Source organism: Lepisma saccharinum, chromosome 7 (assembly GCF_977018435.1).
Source record: "Lepisma saccharinum chromosome 7, izLepSacc3.1, whole genome shotgun sequence".
NCBI classification, from domain to species: domain Eukaryota; kingdom Metazoa; phylum Arthropoda; class Insecta; order Zygentoma; family Lepismatidae; genus Lepisma; species Lepisma saccharinum.
The window spans coordinates 23,058,888-23,078,036 of record NC_139235.1 but is presented as its reverse complement, the minus strand read 5'-3'; the positions used below and the strand labels follow the sequence as shown (position 1 = coordinate 23,078,036).

Sequence of the window (19,149 nt, the reverse complement as noted above, 5' to 3'; positions counted from 1 at the left end):
CCCACGGAAGATGTTGCAAAAAGGGAGGACCGATGAGTTTTGAACGGACCCGCAGTGGAGGTCAAATGCAGTGCACGTACAAAAAGAGCCAAATTCACGATCGTCTATTGTCTCTCTTTTATCATATATTGCGTCAGGCATCAGAAGTAGGTAGATCTGGCAAGCCTGGAGCGACTACGTTAACAACTTAATAAATCTATACCCAGAAATCGTGAGCAATTTTCAGTTGAACACACACACACTCAGAAACACTGGCATTTCATATCGATGCCATGTTAAAAGGTGGAATTCATACAGGTGTGACTGTCCTGTACATTCGGTGAGCAGGCGACGTCACGTGGCGGACTTGAGATTTCTGAACTAATATTGCCGTTCAAGTTTATTATACTCTCGGCTACGTGCAGAAGTGAAGAATGACACAAAGTTTTAAAACTAGATTTGATTATTATGTGCGTAACTTCTGAAATTTAGAAATGCCTTTATTAACATTTTGAAAATAAATATTTGTTAAGTGCATACACACTGTGGGTTCATTGCTTCTTCGTCTACAAAAGTATTATTTTTACAATTCAATTTTATGTAATAGTTTTATTGGAAACGAACATTTTCTTTTACTTTTGTATAATACTATATACCTGCTAAAATATTTATACTGCATTATTTCTATGCATTTGTGCGTACTTTCATGCATACATAATATCGATCTTACAGGATATTAATACAAATCTTCCACAACGATGTTCAGCGAAGTGTAAACTAACAGTTGGGCTGAAAAGTTCGTAGGCTGACTCATAGATGGCGTTACTAGAATTAAATCCATGTGATTTTTACTTAGTACTAACCTTCAAAAGATACGTGTATAAATTTCACAGCTGCCGGATAATTAGTTCGTGAGATATAGCATTGTGAGTGAAGCAGCTTTTGTTATTGTGAAAAAATGGATAAAAAAGAATTTCGTGTGTTAATAAAGAATTGCTTTTTGGCGAAAAAAAATACTGTTGAAGCCAAGGCTTGGCTTGATAAACATTATTCGGTCTCTGCACCAGGAAAATCAACCGTTGAGAAGTGGTTTGCTAAATTTAAATGAGGCGAAATGAGCATCGAAGACGATGCACGCAGTGGACGCCCCAAAGAGGCTGTTACCGACGAAAACATCAAAAAAGTCCACAAAATAATTTTAAATGATCGTAAAGTGAAGTTGATCGAGGTAGCTGAGACTTTAAAAATATCAAAGGAACGTGTTGGACATATTGTGCATGAATATTTGAATATGCGAAAGCTGTGTGCAAAATGGGTGCCGCGCGTGCTCACAATCGATCAAAAGCAACAACGTTTTGATAATTCGGAGCAATGTTTAGCGATATTCAACCGTAATAAACACGAATTTTTCCGTCGATATATTACAATGGATGAAACACGGCTCCATAACTACACTCCAGAGTCCAATCGACAGTCAGCCGAGTGGACTGCACGTGATGAACCGAATCCAAAGCGTGGAAAGACGCAACAGTCGGCTGGCAAGGTTATGGCATCAGTATTCTGGGATGCGCATGGTATTATATTCATCGATTACCTCAAAAAGGGCCAGACCATCAACAGCGATTATTACATAGCGTTGTTGGAGCGTTTAAAGGATGAAATGACGAAAACACGGCCCCATTTGAAGAAGAAAAAAGTGCTGTTTCATCAAGACAAATGCACCGTGTCACAAATCAATGAAAACGATGGCAAAATTATATGAATTAGACTACGAATTGCTTCCCCATCCACCATATTCTCCAGATCTGGCCCCCAGTGACTTTTTCCTGTTTGCAGACCTTAAAAGAATGCTCGCTGGAAAGAAATTTAGCACTGATGAAGAGGTAATCGCCGAAACTGAGGCCTATTTTGAGGCTAAAGAGAAATCGTACTATAAAAATGGCATCGAAAAATTGTATGACCGCTATAATCGTTGTATCGCCCTCAAAGGCAACTATATTGAATAATAAAATCGAATTTTGTCAAAAAAATATTTTTTACTATGTTAGCCTACGAACTTTTCAGCCCAACTGTTATTCTGTATATCCAACAGAAAAGCATCACTATCTTTTCAAGAATATTGTAGTTCAGTCTCCAGTTCTGCTACTTCATTTACTTAGTATCATCATGGTCGTATTAACGATAGGGGCGCCGAGAGAATTCTAAGTCCGAAACAATGTTGTTTTTGGAGTTCGTAGTCCACAGGGTACATGTAGTTTTGCTAATTATACAGACGTCTCACTCCCATCCTTTAAATAGTTTTATGGCAAGCAGGTCAATTGAAACCGAATTAACAATATACCCTACATATTATTATACAATTTATATATTTATTCACTTCAATTAAGGAAGATCACCGAAGTTGGAAGGGGTGGTATCATCAGTAATCCTTAACGCTCTCATGAGTAATGTTTTGAAAATGTATTTTAAATAGTATTTCCTAAAAAGTATGCAACTGAGTTACCACCAAAAATTGTGTAACACCGTAATTGGTGTAGCACAATATCTAATCGAGTGTTGAAAGCCTCCATACTTGGTGTGGTGTGTCGTCAAATGGTGTAACAGGACACTAAATTGTTACGATAAAGGGCTTTACCCCGTATAGTGTGACGGGTGCAAAATAGCCTACGTGACCCAAACTTTTTAATTCAAATTCAAATAGTCCTGAATGTTACGGATGTGTTACAAATCTGTAAACTACGTACCCTAAGTAATCGCAAAGTCTCTTCTTTTTGTGAATTCGATTTTCAGTTATGGTTGAACATTGAGATTTAAAGTCACCCGTCTTGCTTCTTGTAAAAGTTATGACCAAAAATTACTAATGCATATGGTTGCAAGTTCCTCAATTGTTAGTCTCTGGACGTGAAATATCTTCCTTCTCTGGTCAACGTACTACAGGTCTTTAACATGAACACAGTAACAAATTTGCGATTAGCCAAAAGTGGAAGAAATGCGACGTAAGATAAAGTATATATAAATCTATCAATTCATCCGCGTCGTCGCATTGAACCCTAGAGGTGGAAAACGTTGTAATAACCAAAATAGAAAGAAAGATGGAATACCGATCCCAGCAAAGCTCGGATTTGAACTTCCTATTACACAGAAAAATCTGACGTGCTTGAATAAACAAAAACGTGTTTCGTTGAACTTTGTGGTAATCATAAAGGGGAAAAAATACTAAATTTCGTCATTTGGAGTAAATTAATTGGTAGCTCTAAAACAAGTGTGCACAACGAATAAAAAATTGGTATTGTGTTTGTTACCTATTTAAACAATTATTTGGTCACCGAAACTGTGTTTAGGTTATTCCAAACAAACTCTTCTCTCTGTGTAGAAGTTGTAAGCTGATATCAGCATGTACTGTGATATGTAGGAAAACTTTTGTTATGTTTTCTAAAGTTTCAGTGTTGAGGAAAAGGCTAAAGGAATATCGACAAGTTATCGAATACCCTTCGAGATAAACTGGGGGTTATCATTATCCACGTGGTAGGGCTTTTAGTGGAAGAATGAAGGTAGGGCCGGCCAACATTCAACGCCTTTGGGTGGAGTATGGTTCAGAATATCCGCAAAGTACATTACGGTGAGCCCCCCCCAAAAGAACATGGCGACTTTATTTACCTCCCGCTGATGCTATTACGCTATCCAAACAGAAATTTATAACCGCAGAGAAAGAACATTATGCACACGGTTCATCTAGCCGAAGAAGGTTCCTCAGACGGAATTCAACAAATCCTATGTAAATCAAAGTGTCATTTCGTAGCACGGACGACTATCAATCAGGGGATACATTAAACAGTGCATTTGATAAATAGCGTGCCTCTTCCCGCCCGGATCAGAACATGCAAAACAATTGAATTAAGATTTCCCCCAGATAGTGTTGATAGGCCGATGATGATTGGCTTAAAGAGGGAGGTCCTTTTCTGTTGCCATAGGAAGACAATCTCACCGTTCGATCTTCTATCAAAGGGGGGTGGGGAGTATGAGAAGAACCCAAATGATTAGCCACCTGTTTCCTTTCTTCTTTTTCTTCTATCTCTGTAGAAGCCGGGAGAAACATTTTTCCATCTAAGACGGAGCGGTTGCCACAAAAAGGCGGAAAAGGTTCGGTACGAAAGAAACTTAACAAGGAGATTGGAATGCAACCTTGTTAAGTTTGGTGGATTCAGTGAGCAATAGTTGAAAATCTCTACAGCACCGGCAAAATTCGTTCTCCATTCTTTTTTCCCCCCTCTTTCTTTCTTCGTAACTGACTGATGACGACTCTCGGGTGAAGAATTGTGTTGTTTTCGCATAAAATATTTATTCTTGCTTTAAAAAAACACGATTTGTTTCTCCAGCAGAGGGGAAATGTTAAATGGCGCTGTTAGGAGATTCGATGGATGTGCATGAACCAATAGATTTCGAAAAAGTTTTGTAATCGCTAATTTGGCAAGTCTGAAGCAGAATAATTGTCAATCGTAACTGGGAATGACAATCCATTTTTCCTTCTTCAAGCACAGTTTACAATCGTAACTGGGAATGATAATTCATTTTTCCTTCTTCAAGCACAGTTTACAATCATAACTGGGAATGATAATTCATTTTTCCTTCTTCAAGCACAGTTTACAATCGTAACTGGGAATGATAATTCATTTTTCCTTCTTCAAGCACAGTTTACAATCATAACTGGGAATGATAATTCATTTTTCCTTCTTCAAGCACAGTTTACAATCGTAACTGGGAATGACACTTCATTTTTCCTTCTTCAAGCACAGTTTACAATCGTAACTGGGAATGACACTTCATTTTTCCTTCTTCAAGCACAGTTTACAATCGTAACTGGGAATGACGATTCATTTTTCCTTCTTCAAGCACAGTTTACAATCGTAACTGGGAATGATAATTCATCTTTCCTTCTTCAAGCACAGTTTACAATCATAACTGGGAATGACAATTCATTTTTCCTTCTTCAAGCACAGTTTACAATCATAACTGGGAATGACAATTCATTTTTCCTTCTTCAAGCACAGTTTACAATCGTAACTGGGAATGATAATTCATTTTTCCTTCTTCAAGCACAGTTTACAATCATAACTGGGAATGACGATTCATTTTTCCTTCTTCAAGCACAGTTTACAATCGTAACTGGGAATGATAATTCATCTTTCCTTCGTCAAGCACAGTTTACAATCGCTCTACATGGCTGGAGCTGCATTCTCTGGAGATTATAAAGACTGGAAAATCGTTATTTAAGTTGTTACAAGTCCTTGATTTAATTTAACTAACCAATAGGAATAGTGTATGGGGTAGTAACTAGTATGATAAGTCTTTTAGTACGCAAAGTTTTACCTTTTCTTCTGCAGCAATTCAACAGGTATCAATTCGTTCGATTGTTGTTCATAGGTCTATTGTTTCGCCAGTTTCTAAGATATTGTTCAGTTCCAGTTCCATCAAAAGTCGCCCCTTCACACCATTTTCCGGTGTTCCACAATGTTCCAATCTTGGACCGCTTTTGTTTTTATTACTTATCAACGAATTACTAAGTGCATACAAAATTCTCAAAAGTTGCTTCTCGCCGATTATCTTAAGCTTTTCCACGAAATAACTACATCTGAAGACTGTTTGAAACTGCAGGAAGATGTAAAAATAGTGATTTCGTGGTGTAAAAATAACAAGTTAGATCTTGAGTAGTCACTTACTCAAAACGCAAAACACCTTATGTTTTTCCATACCGCATTAAAAATATACAAATCACGCGCAAAAATGAAATTAAAGACCTCGGAGTGACCTTCGACTCAAAGCTTAAATTTAATAAGCATATTGAAATTGTTACTAACGACGCTTACAGAAACTTAGATTTTATAATCCGATCAACCAAGACTTCATGAAAATAGGACCAGTGAAAGTACTTTACTATTCCCTCGTACGGTCAAAACTAGAATATGCGTCAGTAATCTGTAATCTCACTCAAATACATTTTATTCATAGAGTAGAACGTATTCGGTCAAAGTTCCATAGATATCTCAAATTCAAAACCTGTGGAGAATATCCAACATTCGATTCATACGATAATTTCAGAGAGCAACTTCAGCAAACTAGCACTCGGGCGACAAGTAAATGACCTGCACTTTTTATATAAAGTAAAAAACGGTATAATAGACGATTCCAACATGTTATCAGCAGTTTCATTCAATGTTCCCGTTTCCAAAACACGTCGCAAGCACAAATTCTTTCATTGCCAAAGAGCGAAAATGTCAATTCATTCTACCTCTTCGGTGTGGAGAGCGTGCAATGAGTTTATACAATTTTAAAAATACTATTCCTGGGTGAATCTATTGTAGTAATATTATGTAATTAGAGCACTACAATTGGACTTGGCCTGTTGGGCTCTATCAATAAATAAATAAATAAAGGGGCGGTAGAACTAGGCATCGGATTATACTCGGTAGGAATTGCACTCCATTAAATTGTACCATTGTATCTTTAGTAGTATCTTAGTAATTGACAGGCCAGACCACCAGTTTCCTTGTCCGCATCTTCGATGATAACGCAATATTAAAGATTATTAAATTGTTAATGATGGACTTATATCAGAATCAACCAGCAACTCCTATATACTTAAGTTAGGCAGATAATTAAGTCAGACAGGCCAGTTTCAGTGTTTCCACAGATACTTTTGCCTCCTTGCATTTATACTAAAGTCATTTACATTACAGAAAATAATTGTATTGTAGCGTTGTTCTTCTTGTGTGGACAGAAGCATCCGCGTACGATAAACACAGTGGTTGTTCCTCAGAGATGAGGAATTGATTTTTCACTTACACGAAAAAGTACTTTTATCACACCATTCCAGCTACAGTTCTTCTTTTTCTTCTTTTTATTTTTGGCTCACACCGCGTATTCTTGCGATTTCTAGCCAAAGTTGCTGAGTTCAGGTACTATATGTTCCAAACTGTTGATGAATATCTTTCACTATTGACTTGTTGAGTGCTGTTGTCCATTCTGTTCTTATGATATGACGACTTTGCGAGGTCTTTTGGATTTAAATTGTCGTGAGGGTCATGCAACAGTCCCATATCCTATTTCATTTTTCCTTTTTATACAGTGATGATAGGTTATTGAGTGCACATGAATGCAAAGATATCAGCAACTTGTTCATGGCCATGTTCATTCACTTTATTGAAAACAATGCAGAAACTGGCATACTATTGATACACTTCTATTCCTTTAATAATAATAATAATAATAATAATAATAATAATAAACATAAGCTACAATAGAAAAATAAACGAAATTTGCGATGGACAATTTGACGTAACATTCACTGCACAATTGCACTTCATAATTCTCAAGAATACTACGTTCACAAAATTTGTTTCATAATTTTGAAGACTTTTTGACTACTCAATAAACGGTGCTGCATCTTGAAAAAAACCATCGCAGTTTTACACACAGATGTATTTTATCCGAGGTATACTTATTCGAAGCAGGTCAAGCCTGTTCTACAAATTTACACACAGAGAGCGAGAGGCTCGAGAAACAAGACGGAATGTACACAGGTGGGTCGATCACTTAACAGTGAACGGACATTGGTTTACGAGGAATGACGTCACGTGGAGGAATGTGGGTTATGAGAAAGAAAAATGACAAGTTTTCCCGCTGCTGATAGGGACGACTTTGGATTTAAGCTCACGAACAAATTCTTTTGCCGTTCTTCAACGCCAAAAACAAGTCGGGGAGCAAATTATTTCAATAAACGAACACTCTCTCATGCATGGTCGGTCATTTTGCCCTTCATAAACATCACGAATAATGGACATTGAGTTCCGCTTCCTCTATCTCCTCAGATGTCTATGGTTTATTAACGGAGTCGATTATACAACAGCCGAACCTGTGATTACAATTAAAGGGAAGGTGGGGTTGAAAGTGGCTTCCTCCTCTTTCTTTCCCGTTCTATATGGGACGTCAAGTGAACGTCGGAGCGAGTGTTTCGCCTTGACCAATGCAGGCCCTCCCCTCGCTCGAAATCGCACTGGGCAAAAGCGATGGCTTCTTTTTTTTCCCCTTCCCTGCATTCTTTTCGGACTTTGAGACCTTGTAATTCTTCTTCCTCATTGTAACACCCACTTCAGCAGGCGAAGATGAAGTGCGCAACGACAGACCCAGATAGGTCTTTGACCTCCAAGTACTCTGCGTACACTGAACAAGAAGAATATCAAGCTATGATCAAGGTGGTTAACTGCAGGTGAGTCCTACACGTTTATTTTAATGTAGATTTTAGGCGTTCCAAAATAATAATAAACGCGCTACTGTATCTCTCTTTCAAATGTTGTAATCTAAAGCATCCATCCACATAATACAGCACTCACGTTTGGAATCTTTCAAATCATGCCACAACAAAACGACATGGAGCATGGGACAGAATGTGACAGTCGCATGGTACAGTGGGATCCATGAGTATTACCGTATAAATTGTCCATCACCATGTTCGTGCACTTTATTTGACCCAATAAGAGCTTCAGGAATTTAAAGAAAACTCATAGCAAGCTGTTGACAACTTCTGCACCAGCATACACAAAAATCCATCCCTTAAAACACATATGATGTAAGAGAAAAATTAATGAAAATAGTCACGGACAATTTGCACGGTAATACTCATGGATCCCACTGTACATGCTACGTCAGTGGAACATAGGTCAAACCATTAAATTTATTTTTCGCACGAAAATTCTCAAGTGTAAATTCTCAACTCTGTCTGGCATACTCAAGTGCTCAGAGCGGCACATTTGTATATGTCAAATCATAATCGGTCATCAAGAAGAGAACTAGCCAAACATATTTTACTTTATAAATTTATAAAAAAAATAATGTTAACATCCATTTTGTTTTATCTTATAAAAATTATGTATTTGTTATTAAACAATTTATTTTTAATTAGTTTTTGTGTAAAAATTTGTGCTTTTATACTTTTATATTTTAAACTATTTTATTAATGCTAAATATAATTTTTGTATGTATCATACAGCTGAAAATAGGAATTGATATCATTTACGAGTAATTACTTGTGTATATGTAATTGGTTTTGTGTGTTTGTATACGTTCATATTTATGTTTATGTATACGAATACATATGTGCCCGGTGGAGGCACATAGTGGTTCGGATCCCACTTTAAACTGTAGGTCTAGTCCCGATTAGCCTTATTGTGCATGGGCCTCCCCCATGGCGCAGTGGTAGCATCGTCGCCTTGTAATCAAGGGGTCCCGGGTTCGATACCCGGTGGAGGCACAAGTGGTTCGGATCCCACTTTAAACTGTAGGTCCAGTCCCGATTAGCCTTACAGTGCATAAAGTGGACTTAAAACACCAAATCAATCACCGAATATTATGTACTATGTAAACTTATTTACTTGTAAACCCCCGTTGTAAGTGGGGAGTATGTATAAATAAATAAATAAATAAATCCACGTGGTACGATCATCCATCCATACACTCGGAATGGTTGGAACTTTCCCAAGTTCAATATAGTTTCTCATCAGTTATTGATGCTCCACAACTTTGGAATGAGACAAATTACAACCAAGATATGACGTAATTTTAAATTTTGTTTTCTGGGTCGGTTGTCATTTCTCAAAATGGCGGCCAGGATAGATCAGTTTTGAAATGGATGTTTTCGGATTCAGCAGTTCGTGCTTCTATCTCTTGATATGCCAATTATAGAGATAAGTCAATGCCATAAGCCCGCCACTATATATTGAAAAAAATGGCCGCCATATGTACAGTCACAGGCAATAAAAATCCTGAAATCCTCGCTTCCCTTGTGTGTGTTGCCTAACTCCAAGGCGATTAGTGGATTTTATTAGCAAATTTTCAACCATCGCCGTAGATTTAGGCAACTCGTGTCGGTGCCTGTATCTGCCTCAGAATTCGAACGATCTAACCCTATGAAATCACTTCTTGTATAAACCTACATATGTGTGTTAATTATAGGGAGATCATTTGTTTCAACTCGTACCATAAGGGTGTAAGAAGTAGCAAAAATCAATTACCTTTATGGTGACGACCGTGTCTTGGTGTTGCTGACCGTCGCTGGCTCTGATCTTTAGGTGGTAAGTGTCCTTCGCCTCCCTGTCCAATGTGTCCTTCAAGCGAAGGACTCCAGTGGCACTACCCATCTCAAATTTCCCTTCGCCTCCGTCCACGAGAACGTAGGTCAGTTGACCCAAGGTGTCTGGGTCCGTGGCCTTCACTTTGGCTACCACCTGACCCGTCGGGAGGTCCTCAGACACTGTGTACGTCAGTGTGGTGTCGGCGAAAGATGGCGGACTGTCATTCTTGTCCAGGACATTTACGCGGATCTGAAAGGAAAAAAACTGACATTACTTCATTGTCATTCAACAGAATAATAATAATAATAATAATAATAATAATAATTGAGTTCTACCACAAGCCCACTCTATACATAGATATGTTATCCATAGCTACTTTAATCAGCTTGTAGTTTTAAGGAATGCAACTGATGCTGGTGAAGAGGTCAGCTAGGTTAGTTGACATTGCGAAGAATAAAGTGATTAAACACGGGAATGGACAGTTTGTCTTCCTTTTGACTGTTACAATAACTCCGTCTAGTTCGCTGCACTTTTTGACACTAGGTGTAGTGCAGGTATATCCCGGTGTCAGGCTGGTGCAAGACAATGACGTTCAACGGTGTGGTGTTCAACTTCAGAAGATTCAGCAAATGTCTCTGCTGCTTTAAACGTTAATTTGATTAGTTAGCACGCACCACATGACCATACACTACACACTACATCGCTCCAAAACGTAGTGCAAACGATGCAGACACCAAATACACTACTTGACTCCAAATCAACGAAGTAGACGAGTCGGTGTTGCACCGTGTAACCAACTTGACGTGTGAGTGCAGAGAGAGTCAAAAAGTGCTGCGAACTAGACGGGGCTGATGATATTAAACTTACAATCATATTTTCTTAACACAATGAGACATAATTTGGAAGGCTGGTACATATTAACTGTCTCAATACAGATTGATAGAAGATCAAACGTTCTTTCAAATTGACCTTAAACGTTACACTATTAGAAATTAATACAGCATGTATGTATTTTGAAGAAAGGAATTCTATCTGCAATATAATTTTGTCCTTTATATGGTCAGCTGTATAGATCCGACTGAAATTCTGAATAGCTTCACCTGAATGTAGAGGTCTTTGCGTGTCTTGCTCACGTCAAAAAGAAGACAGAGAAAAAGAAGTGTCAAAAAAAGCGATCAAGCTGATAATCTGCCAACTCTCGAACTGTGAGCTATCGAACTTTTCCGCCAGGCGTCTCTGCCTGAACAAGAAACAAACTCTAATCGCGTATTTGTTCTTTTCCGCACGCGCGCTTTCACGAGGGGAGAATTTTTACGGTTTTGACTGATGACGACACGTTAAATAATAATTTTTAAAAAAGGACACAGAAAAAAAACACGATTTAAAAAAAGGACACTATAAGTTGGTGACACGCTGAACAGACTTCTAGGAAAAGACGTTTTTTCAGCTTCGAATTACTTATTCAAGAATTACATTACATTTGTTTTGAAATATGGCATATTAGGAATGGTAACTTAAGTCGAGTTTAAAATTAACCTTTTCATAATAACGGAAAAGTGGTTTCGTATATCCTAACAGTACTACCAACGTATCAGAGTTCACGAAAACAGATGAAAGGACATTAAAAATAGGTTTCAATATTTTTTACAGATTTTACTGTGTTTGAATACAATCATTAATTAAAGTACCCATTTAATCACATCATAATATTATAGCTTTTACACGATACGGAAAAATTGAGTAGTAGTATCAGTTATTCATTCACTCAGATTTCATATGTTTAGTTCATCATTGTCATCATCTACAACAAATTTTATTCTACAGCTTTACATTTAGCTGTTTGCACCCAGTATACAGTTTTGTTTGTTAGTAATTTATCGCTCGTCCAATGGAGGAAGGGTGTGCAGGCAATTCAATCAAAGACAGTGAAGTGTCACTGGTTGATGAAATACCGTCACGTATAATTCTGTACAGAGCTACTACATTGCAAAAGTAATGAGCGGTCAACTCACACACAGAAGAAACAACAAGCTAATTTGTTCGCACCTGTAGCTTGGCGCCGCTAGTGTTGCAAGCAAGTTTCTTCCAGTACTAATACATAGGTTAAGATCAGATCATTACATTGCATTACACCACACCGCTTGCACACGCATGTATTTTACTAATTCTGGGAGCTGTTGCAGTGCGTTATAGCGGTGTTTAATATATTTTCCTGCAATATTCATTACCGCATTTAAAATTAAAATGGATCCGTCAACACTGACGGAGCCGAGGTGGTCCAGTCAAGTTTCGATTTTTGGTGTGGGTAATCTCAGGTGGGGAATTTTTATCTGAGGTTCACCCAGCCTCTAATAAATGCGTACTTTGAGGATAAAGGAGGCCGGACTGTGGTGCTGATCACATCATCTCCACAACGTTCCACATGTGCGCGGTCTTACCTTAACATCATCCGTACATGTCATCAGCACGGTCAAACTTGTATTTTTCTTAATAGGGGGACACAAGCCCCTTATCAAAACACAACTAATTTAAATACGTCAATTAAGAAAACGAATATCTTGGTGATCAACTCCTTTCAAGAACAAATTATATTTCAACAAATACCTAAAATCTCTCAGTCACTCATAAAAGCTGAGATTGTAAGGTAACACTCAGCACACAGATGAACAAGAGAACACAGAACCGTACACTAGATTACACTGATTGTGGATTCAGGCACCGAGGCCTCGTTTGCCTGCAAATTTCTGGGTACACTACGCGGAAGACATGTTGGCACCTGAGTGCCTTTCAACAAGATCGGTCACCCGCCTAAATTGCGAATATCCAATAACACTGTATACAAACGATTAACACAATTAATTATTTTATTATTGATTTGCTTTATTTTAATTCGCTTCTTGTGTCACTTTTAGCTAATTTGCGAAGATGGGGATGAGTGACGATATGATGAAATTGATAAATGGACACTCACAAATATCCATGCCCAGGCCGGGATTCGAACCCGGGGCCCCTGGAGTCGTAGCGCGATGTGATAACCACTCCGCCACGGGGACCGGCGATTAACACAATTAAAAGTTCATTATTACATGTTATTAAAATATTAATGAGACGCGTCTCCTCGGCAAATCCTTGATTCATAATACTTTGACATTGACTTATTAAAGGCATGTGATTAAATTACATAGAGGTCTTTCGTTGATTTTTGTTGTTTGGAGTTTCTTCAACTTCTAGCTAATCGCGAAGATGATGATGAATGATGATATGATGAATTGATGAAGGGACACTTACAAAGAAAGCTGGATGGTAGCGTGGCGCACCGTGCTAACCACTCTGCCACGGAGGCCGGTTACAGGTCGTTCGTATTGTCTTGAAAATGGTATAGAGATTTATCATACTGTGAGTGCTTCCCGCTGTTGCACAGATTTTGGAGGCTATTAAAACTTTCAGAAAGGATTTATACGAATTCACAAGGAATGAAAGAAAAAAATGCCAAGACAATATCACCCTCTTGTTCCAAGCATTGTCCCGACCACTTAAAAGGAACATTATATTCACCTTCATGGCTCTTTGTGTTTGACTGAACATGCTTTATGACAGTTCGGCACGGTGACATTCTTGGCTGCGGCTCAAGAACTTCCATTCTGTGTAACCTGAGACGGAGGAGATAGTATATAGGCCGTTTCCATTAAACGCCGTTCTCTGATGGAGAAACTATTAGAAATTACTGCATCTTCGCTGTATCGCGCATTTCTTCAAACACCGTTAATGGTTCTTTTGGTTCGTCAACATGTGGGAAATATGCTTTTAAGGGATATGAATGTCAATGGCATGCCCCACAATTACCTCGAATGTCTACAGGAACGCAGGGATATGGCCATGTTAAGAGTTAGCATTGCACCTGGTAAAACACACACCAACGCTATCTAAACTTCAGTCTCGTTCTCGAAATAATGTACAAAAATATTTGTTAAAACAAACAGAAACATATGAACTATAACTCTCTAGACTTCTTAAACCCGAAGGTTTATGGCTGCAGCAACACAAGCCTTCCATCTGTCCCTATCCTGGGCAAGATCAATCCAATCTTTTCCATCCTTCCCGGTTTCCTTTAGATCCATCTCAACGTCATCTCTCCATGTTCGTCTTGGCCTTCCTACCATTAGGTTGCCCAACAAGAATCCTGTAAACTCTTCTTTCCTCTCCCATTCGTGCCACATGGCCTGCCCACCTAAGTTTTCTTGATTTAATCATTCTAATAACATCTGGACATTAATACAAATTATGCAGTTCTACATTCTGTAACCTTCTCCACTCACCTGTCTTCTCATCCCTTTTAGGTCCAAATATTTTTCTAAGGATTTTATTTCCAAATACTCTTAATTTATGTTCCTCTTTAGATGTAAAGGACAAATTTTCACATCCATATAATACTACATGCAAAATTACTGTTTTGTATATTTTAACTTTTAGTTTCTTAGATATTACGAGGGTCATTCGGAAAGTAACGGTTGTGGCGTGGCGCTAGTAGTAGTGGACAGAGCGCAACCGTTGTTACGTCACGCAATCTGTGATTCAGTAAGCTTCCAGCTGTGCTAGTGAGAGCATCGTACTGCAGCGCGTGTGCTGGTTATAACGTCACAAAATGTGTGCTGCCATCGAAAATCCCGCCAAATGAGAGATACGCGGAGTGATAAGATTTCTTTGGGTACAAATTCATGGAACGTGGTACGACAATCACTTCTGAAGTTTACTGTAAACACTTTGCAGAAACTGAGAAGAGCCATCCAGAAGAAACGTCGTGGTCTGCTGACATCTGGGGTTGTGTTCGTGCATGACAACGCTCGCCCCTACACTGTTCGGCGAACACAAGACCTTTTGCGCCAATTCAAATGGGACGTTTTTGATCATCCCTCGTACATCCCGGACTTGGCTCCTTCTGATTTTCATCTGTTCACTCACATGAAGAAGTGGCTTGGGGCACAGCACTTCGCTGACGATGAGGATCTTCAAAATGCTGTGACAGGTTGGTTGAATTCCCAGGCGGCCGAGTTTTATGCAGAAGGTATTGGTAAGTTAGTGAAACGCTATGACAAGTGCTTCAAATTACATAGCGACTATGTTGAAAAATAGAGGACAGCTGTATCTATACGATTTTTTTTTATTTATACCCAAACGCCGGTTACTTTCCGAATGAGAACATAAGAGTTTATGAAGATAAAAATTAACACGCAATTCCTGAATTAAGTCTACTTTATATTATGAAGCAATTTTAATTTTAGCGGTACTTCCAGGTACCTTACTCAAGTCTCGAACGACTGACCAAATACACAACTATGATGAGCATGCCTTATGTTTATAACTGTTTCACTGAAGTCTCGCCCAACTATTCGCGTTTGTAAGCAAAATGCTTGAAGAGTGCACATTTTTTTTTCTGGAGTTTCTAACAAATACCGTCTACGAAGTCTCAGTACTACAACGCAACGCTACTACGTGACGAATTGGAGTTTATAGGCTGACAAATATATCTACTGACGCTTTTCTTTGAGATCTATGCCTGTACGGCAAAGTGATCATATCTTACTCGCAAGAAAAACACTGCTCACAGGCTACTCTCTACATCCTCTCGGACATCAAATCTACATCTCCAGCCATCAGAACCATAATTCTTCCTGACATTCTGATCCACTTGATCGAGGAGTTGATAAAACTTCTACCCCTATTCGTTTGTCTATTTCTTGTTCTTCTTGTCCCTGTCTCAAATCTCCATATCTCCGCTTGATTACATTCCACAAACCTAATATGCTCGTATCACAGTCCCCAAAGGTCCCCCACCCGGGAGCCTTGCCATTGTCTCTGGGTCCGAAGATAAGCAACAGTTACTCTGCTGCCATCTGAGCTTGAAACTTGTATTCTGGGAGGTCCAATGTGTCTCGCAGCCATTCTCTTCCTTCCGCCACATATTTCCCGTTGATGTATTGCTTCGATCTTGATATTCAATCTTCCAGACAAAACGAAGTAAGTTAGTTACAAAAGTTCTTTTGTTACATGCCAAATGGAACTTACCAAACTTGTGTGTTGTTAGGAAGCTATTTATAGCCATGTGTCACGCGAGAGGGACTCCGATAATAATTAAAATAATAAACGACAAATGTCGTTGTTCTACCTTTCTAGCTTGCTATACAAGAGTTTTTGTTAGACACAGAATATCTACAACGAAATAAACAATATTATTTGAAATACGGTTAATCAACAAGATTTACAGCGTGTTTCATTGGTTGACACAAAACCTGGATGCATTTCGCTTTTGCCACCAGTTCGCGTGACAATCGACTGAATGATCCTACGATCACGTTTATGTTATGCGATACTAGGGGACACATTTCACTAATTTCCTTCGCTTTTACCAAAACGTGTGGGCCCCACAAATTTGTGCAAAAAGTGTTACGTACCCAATAGGACCAAGTAATGTAAATAGTTTGCCAAAGAGGAATAGAGATGGCAGCACCAGGTGTGCAGGATTAAGAATTAGCATAATATATGTGAATAACTTTATAAATAAGAACAAAGCAAATTGGAAAGATGAAAAACAATAGAATCTACTATAAGAAGAGAAAGAATAAATGTAAAAGAAATTAATTAATACAAATTTGTATATATATTCGATAAATCAAATCAGTGATCATATGTAAGTTAATATGAAAATTAAAGAAGTCAAAACACTGATATAAGTTTGTGTCTTTGAACAGATATTGCATCTGTCTGATTGATTTCTCCTTCCCATAGTGGAAATTTTGTTTACATCAGTGGCGGCGCGTTCCAATCGACGCCCCACAGCACTTTTTGGTTGCGCGTTTCAACCGTAGCACCTACTATTTTATGCGCATGTCAGTCGTTTGCACCAAGTATACACTCTGTTGTACCCAGTTAGTGTTGGCGCGTTCCAATCGCAGCCGCAAGGGAGGATATTAGTATTATTCCCAAAGCTTAAAGGAAAAGGATAAAGGAATTCATTAAATCGTCAAAACAAATAAATTGAAATCCAGAGGGAAGTTCACAAAGAAGACAAGAAGGAAGTCCAGATGCAGAACGTCCAATAAGAAGGAAGTCCAGATCCAGATCGTCCATTAAAAAGGAAGTCCAGATCCTCCATATTGAGAAGGAAGTCCAGATCCAGACCGTCCATTGAGAAGGAAGTCCAGATAGAATAATATACAAATTGAAGAAAAGAAATAATAAAAAGCATATAAAGATAAAACTTGATTGTAAAAAAGAATTACAGAAGAACGTAGCTTATCATGTAAATATTCTTATTCCATGTATCATGTGTTTAAATAATATATTCGTTGAAACGTCTCCATTGGAAGGCATCCTGTCTGGTTTCGTTGTCTACAAAGAACCCTACCCTGCAGATAAGCTAACAGGTTTAAGATTAAGATTTATGCTCCTTCCACCAAATGGAGGTAGCAAAAGACATCCTACAGTAAGTCTTTTTATTTCAATTAAGTTCTTCCAATCGTATAAAACTTTAAAATTATAATGCCCCTATTCTCCGAAAAATCAAGAGCCTTCATGTGACGTCACTTTACCGTTATCTTCGAAGATCGCGGACGGGTCCGCCTGTATTTTTTCACCTTACACTTTTTATTGGAGACATTTAATACTGGACTGATAATAACACGCATTCTCAAAAGACTTGGCAACTCTGCCACGTTCAATGAAAGTGCGATAATTCTGTACCCTGTGCATTTGCTACGAAACTATAAGCTGTTAAAATGTTTGAGGTGTACGTCTACTCGAAACTTTTCATTCCCATCTCTCTTTAGTCTATTGTAACAACAACTTCCCTCCTTTTCTTTTAATACTTGCGTTTTCATAAAGAAGTTAGGAAGCGTCTGGGCTTGTGGTTGGTCTACCATGCACAGATCATTGTACATATTACAAGGGCAAAAATTGGGGCGTATAGTCTTACTTTTGTGAACGTTCAAACAAGACAGCTTCGCGCGTATTCTTCGGTGAAATATGATGTAAGAACCTGGAACGAATGCTCAATATTTTGCGACGGGGTGAAAAAAGGCGTCTGTACGAACCGACAACAAAAGAGATAATCGCGCAAGCCTGTGCAATAAATTCCATCCCTCTGGCACAGACGTACGTATTTAACTTCAAATTTACATTCTGGCGTTGTATGTGCACAATTTCCCGCCCCCAGTGCAAACCTACCCTCTTTTAGAAGAGCCACTTTTAAATGGTAAGAGAAGATGACGTTTGCAGCTGCTTTTCAGATGGTAATGATAAGCTGGATAATTCTAAAGCCCTTGTGCTAAATTTTTGTTGTTCTTCTCTCGTCCTTTTGTGTGCTAGAATTAAGAACCCTTGCACAAAGATTAACGGCGACTAAGCATGGTTTTCTGCTTCTTCGCTCCTGAAATACCACCCACATAAGCAAATGATTTATTTCACTGCATTTCCCAGTAAGCAATCCGCTTAAAGACTTGCAATAAAATACATTGTAGCATAGCGTGTAAGCTCAAGAGAGGGAAAGTGTTACGGTGGTCATACTCGACCAAAACGTATCTAATTTTATGCAATGGCTTGCTATACAGAATACTAAAACAAGTTGCATCGAACTGAGGGGGTCAGTGTTGTTTCCAAATGACAAAGGTGAGATCTGGCAAGGCATCCGCCCCGCGCCAATCATAATTTATCGCTTCAAAGGTGAGTGCACGCAGGTGAGTCAATCAGAGGCAGTAAACAATCATGCGTCGAGATGACGTCACCTTGAAGGTACGTGGGATTTTAACGCAAGTAAGAAAGAGAAGGGAGCACTAGTACCAAATTAATATACAGGGTGATCGAAAAAGAATGCCGGGTCTTGCCTTGGTAATTAACTGCATATCTCTCCTAAAATCACGATACTATTAGTATTTACAAAATCGAAGTCCGCCATGCGACGTCATCTAATCATGTCATGCATATGGATGGATTAACCTGCATATTCATCTTTGGTTAGAGCATCCGCGCTCAGAGGAAAGGAGGTTATCAGAAG

General features: G+C 38.6%; 1 protein-coding gene across 1 annotated transcript in view; it reads right to left on the bottom strand.

Annotated features, from left to right (window-relative positions):
* The window catches only part of ft (cadherin-related tumor suppressor fat), a 372,095-nt gene that overhangs the window by 142,676 nt on the left and 210,270 nt on the right, over positions 1 to 19,149 (bottom strand). Inside the window, exon 2 of the mRNA XM_083125080.1 lies at positions 10,044 to 10,352. Within this exon, the coding sequence (XP_082981206.1) occupies positions 10,044 to 10,352 (309 nt within the window). The remainder of the gene's footprint in view (positions 1 to 10,043; positions 10,353 to 19,149) is intronic.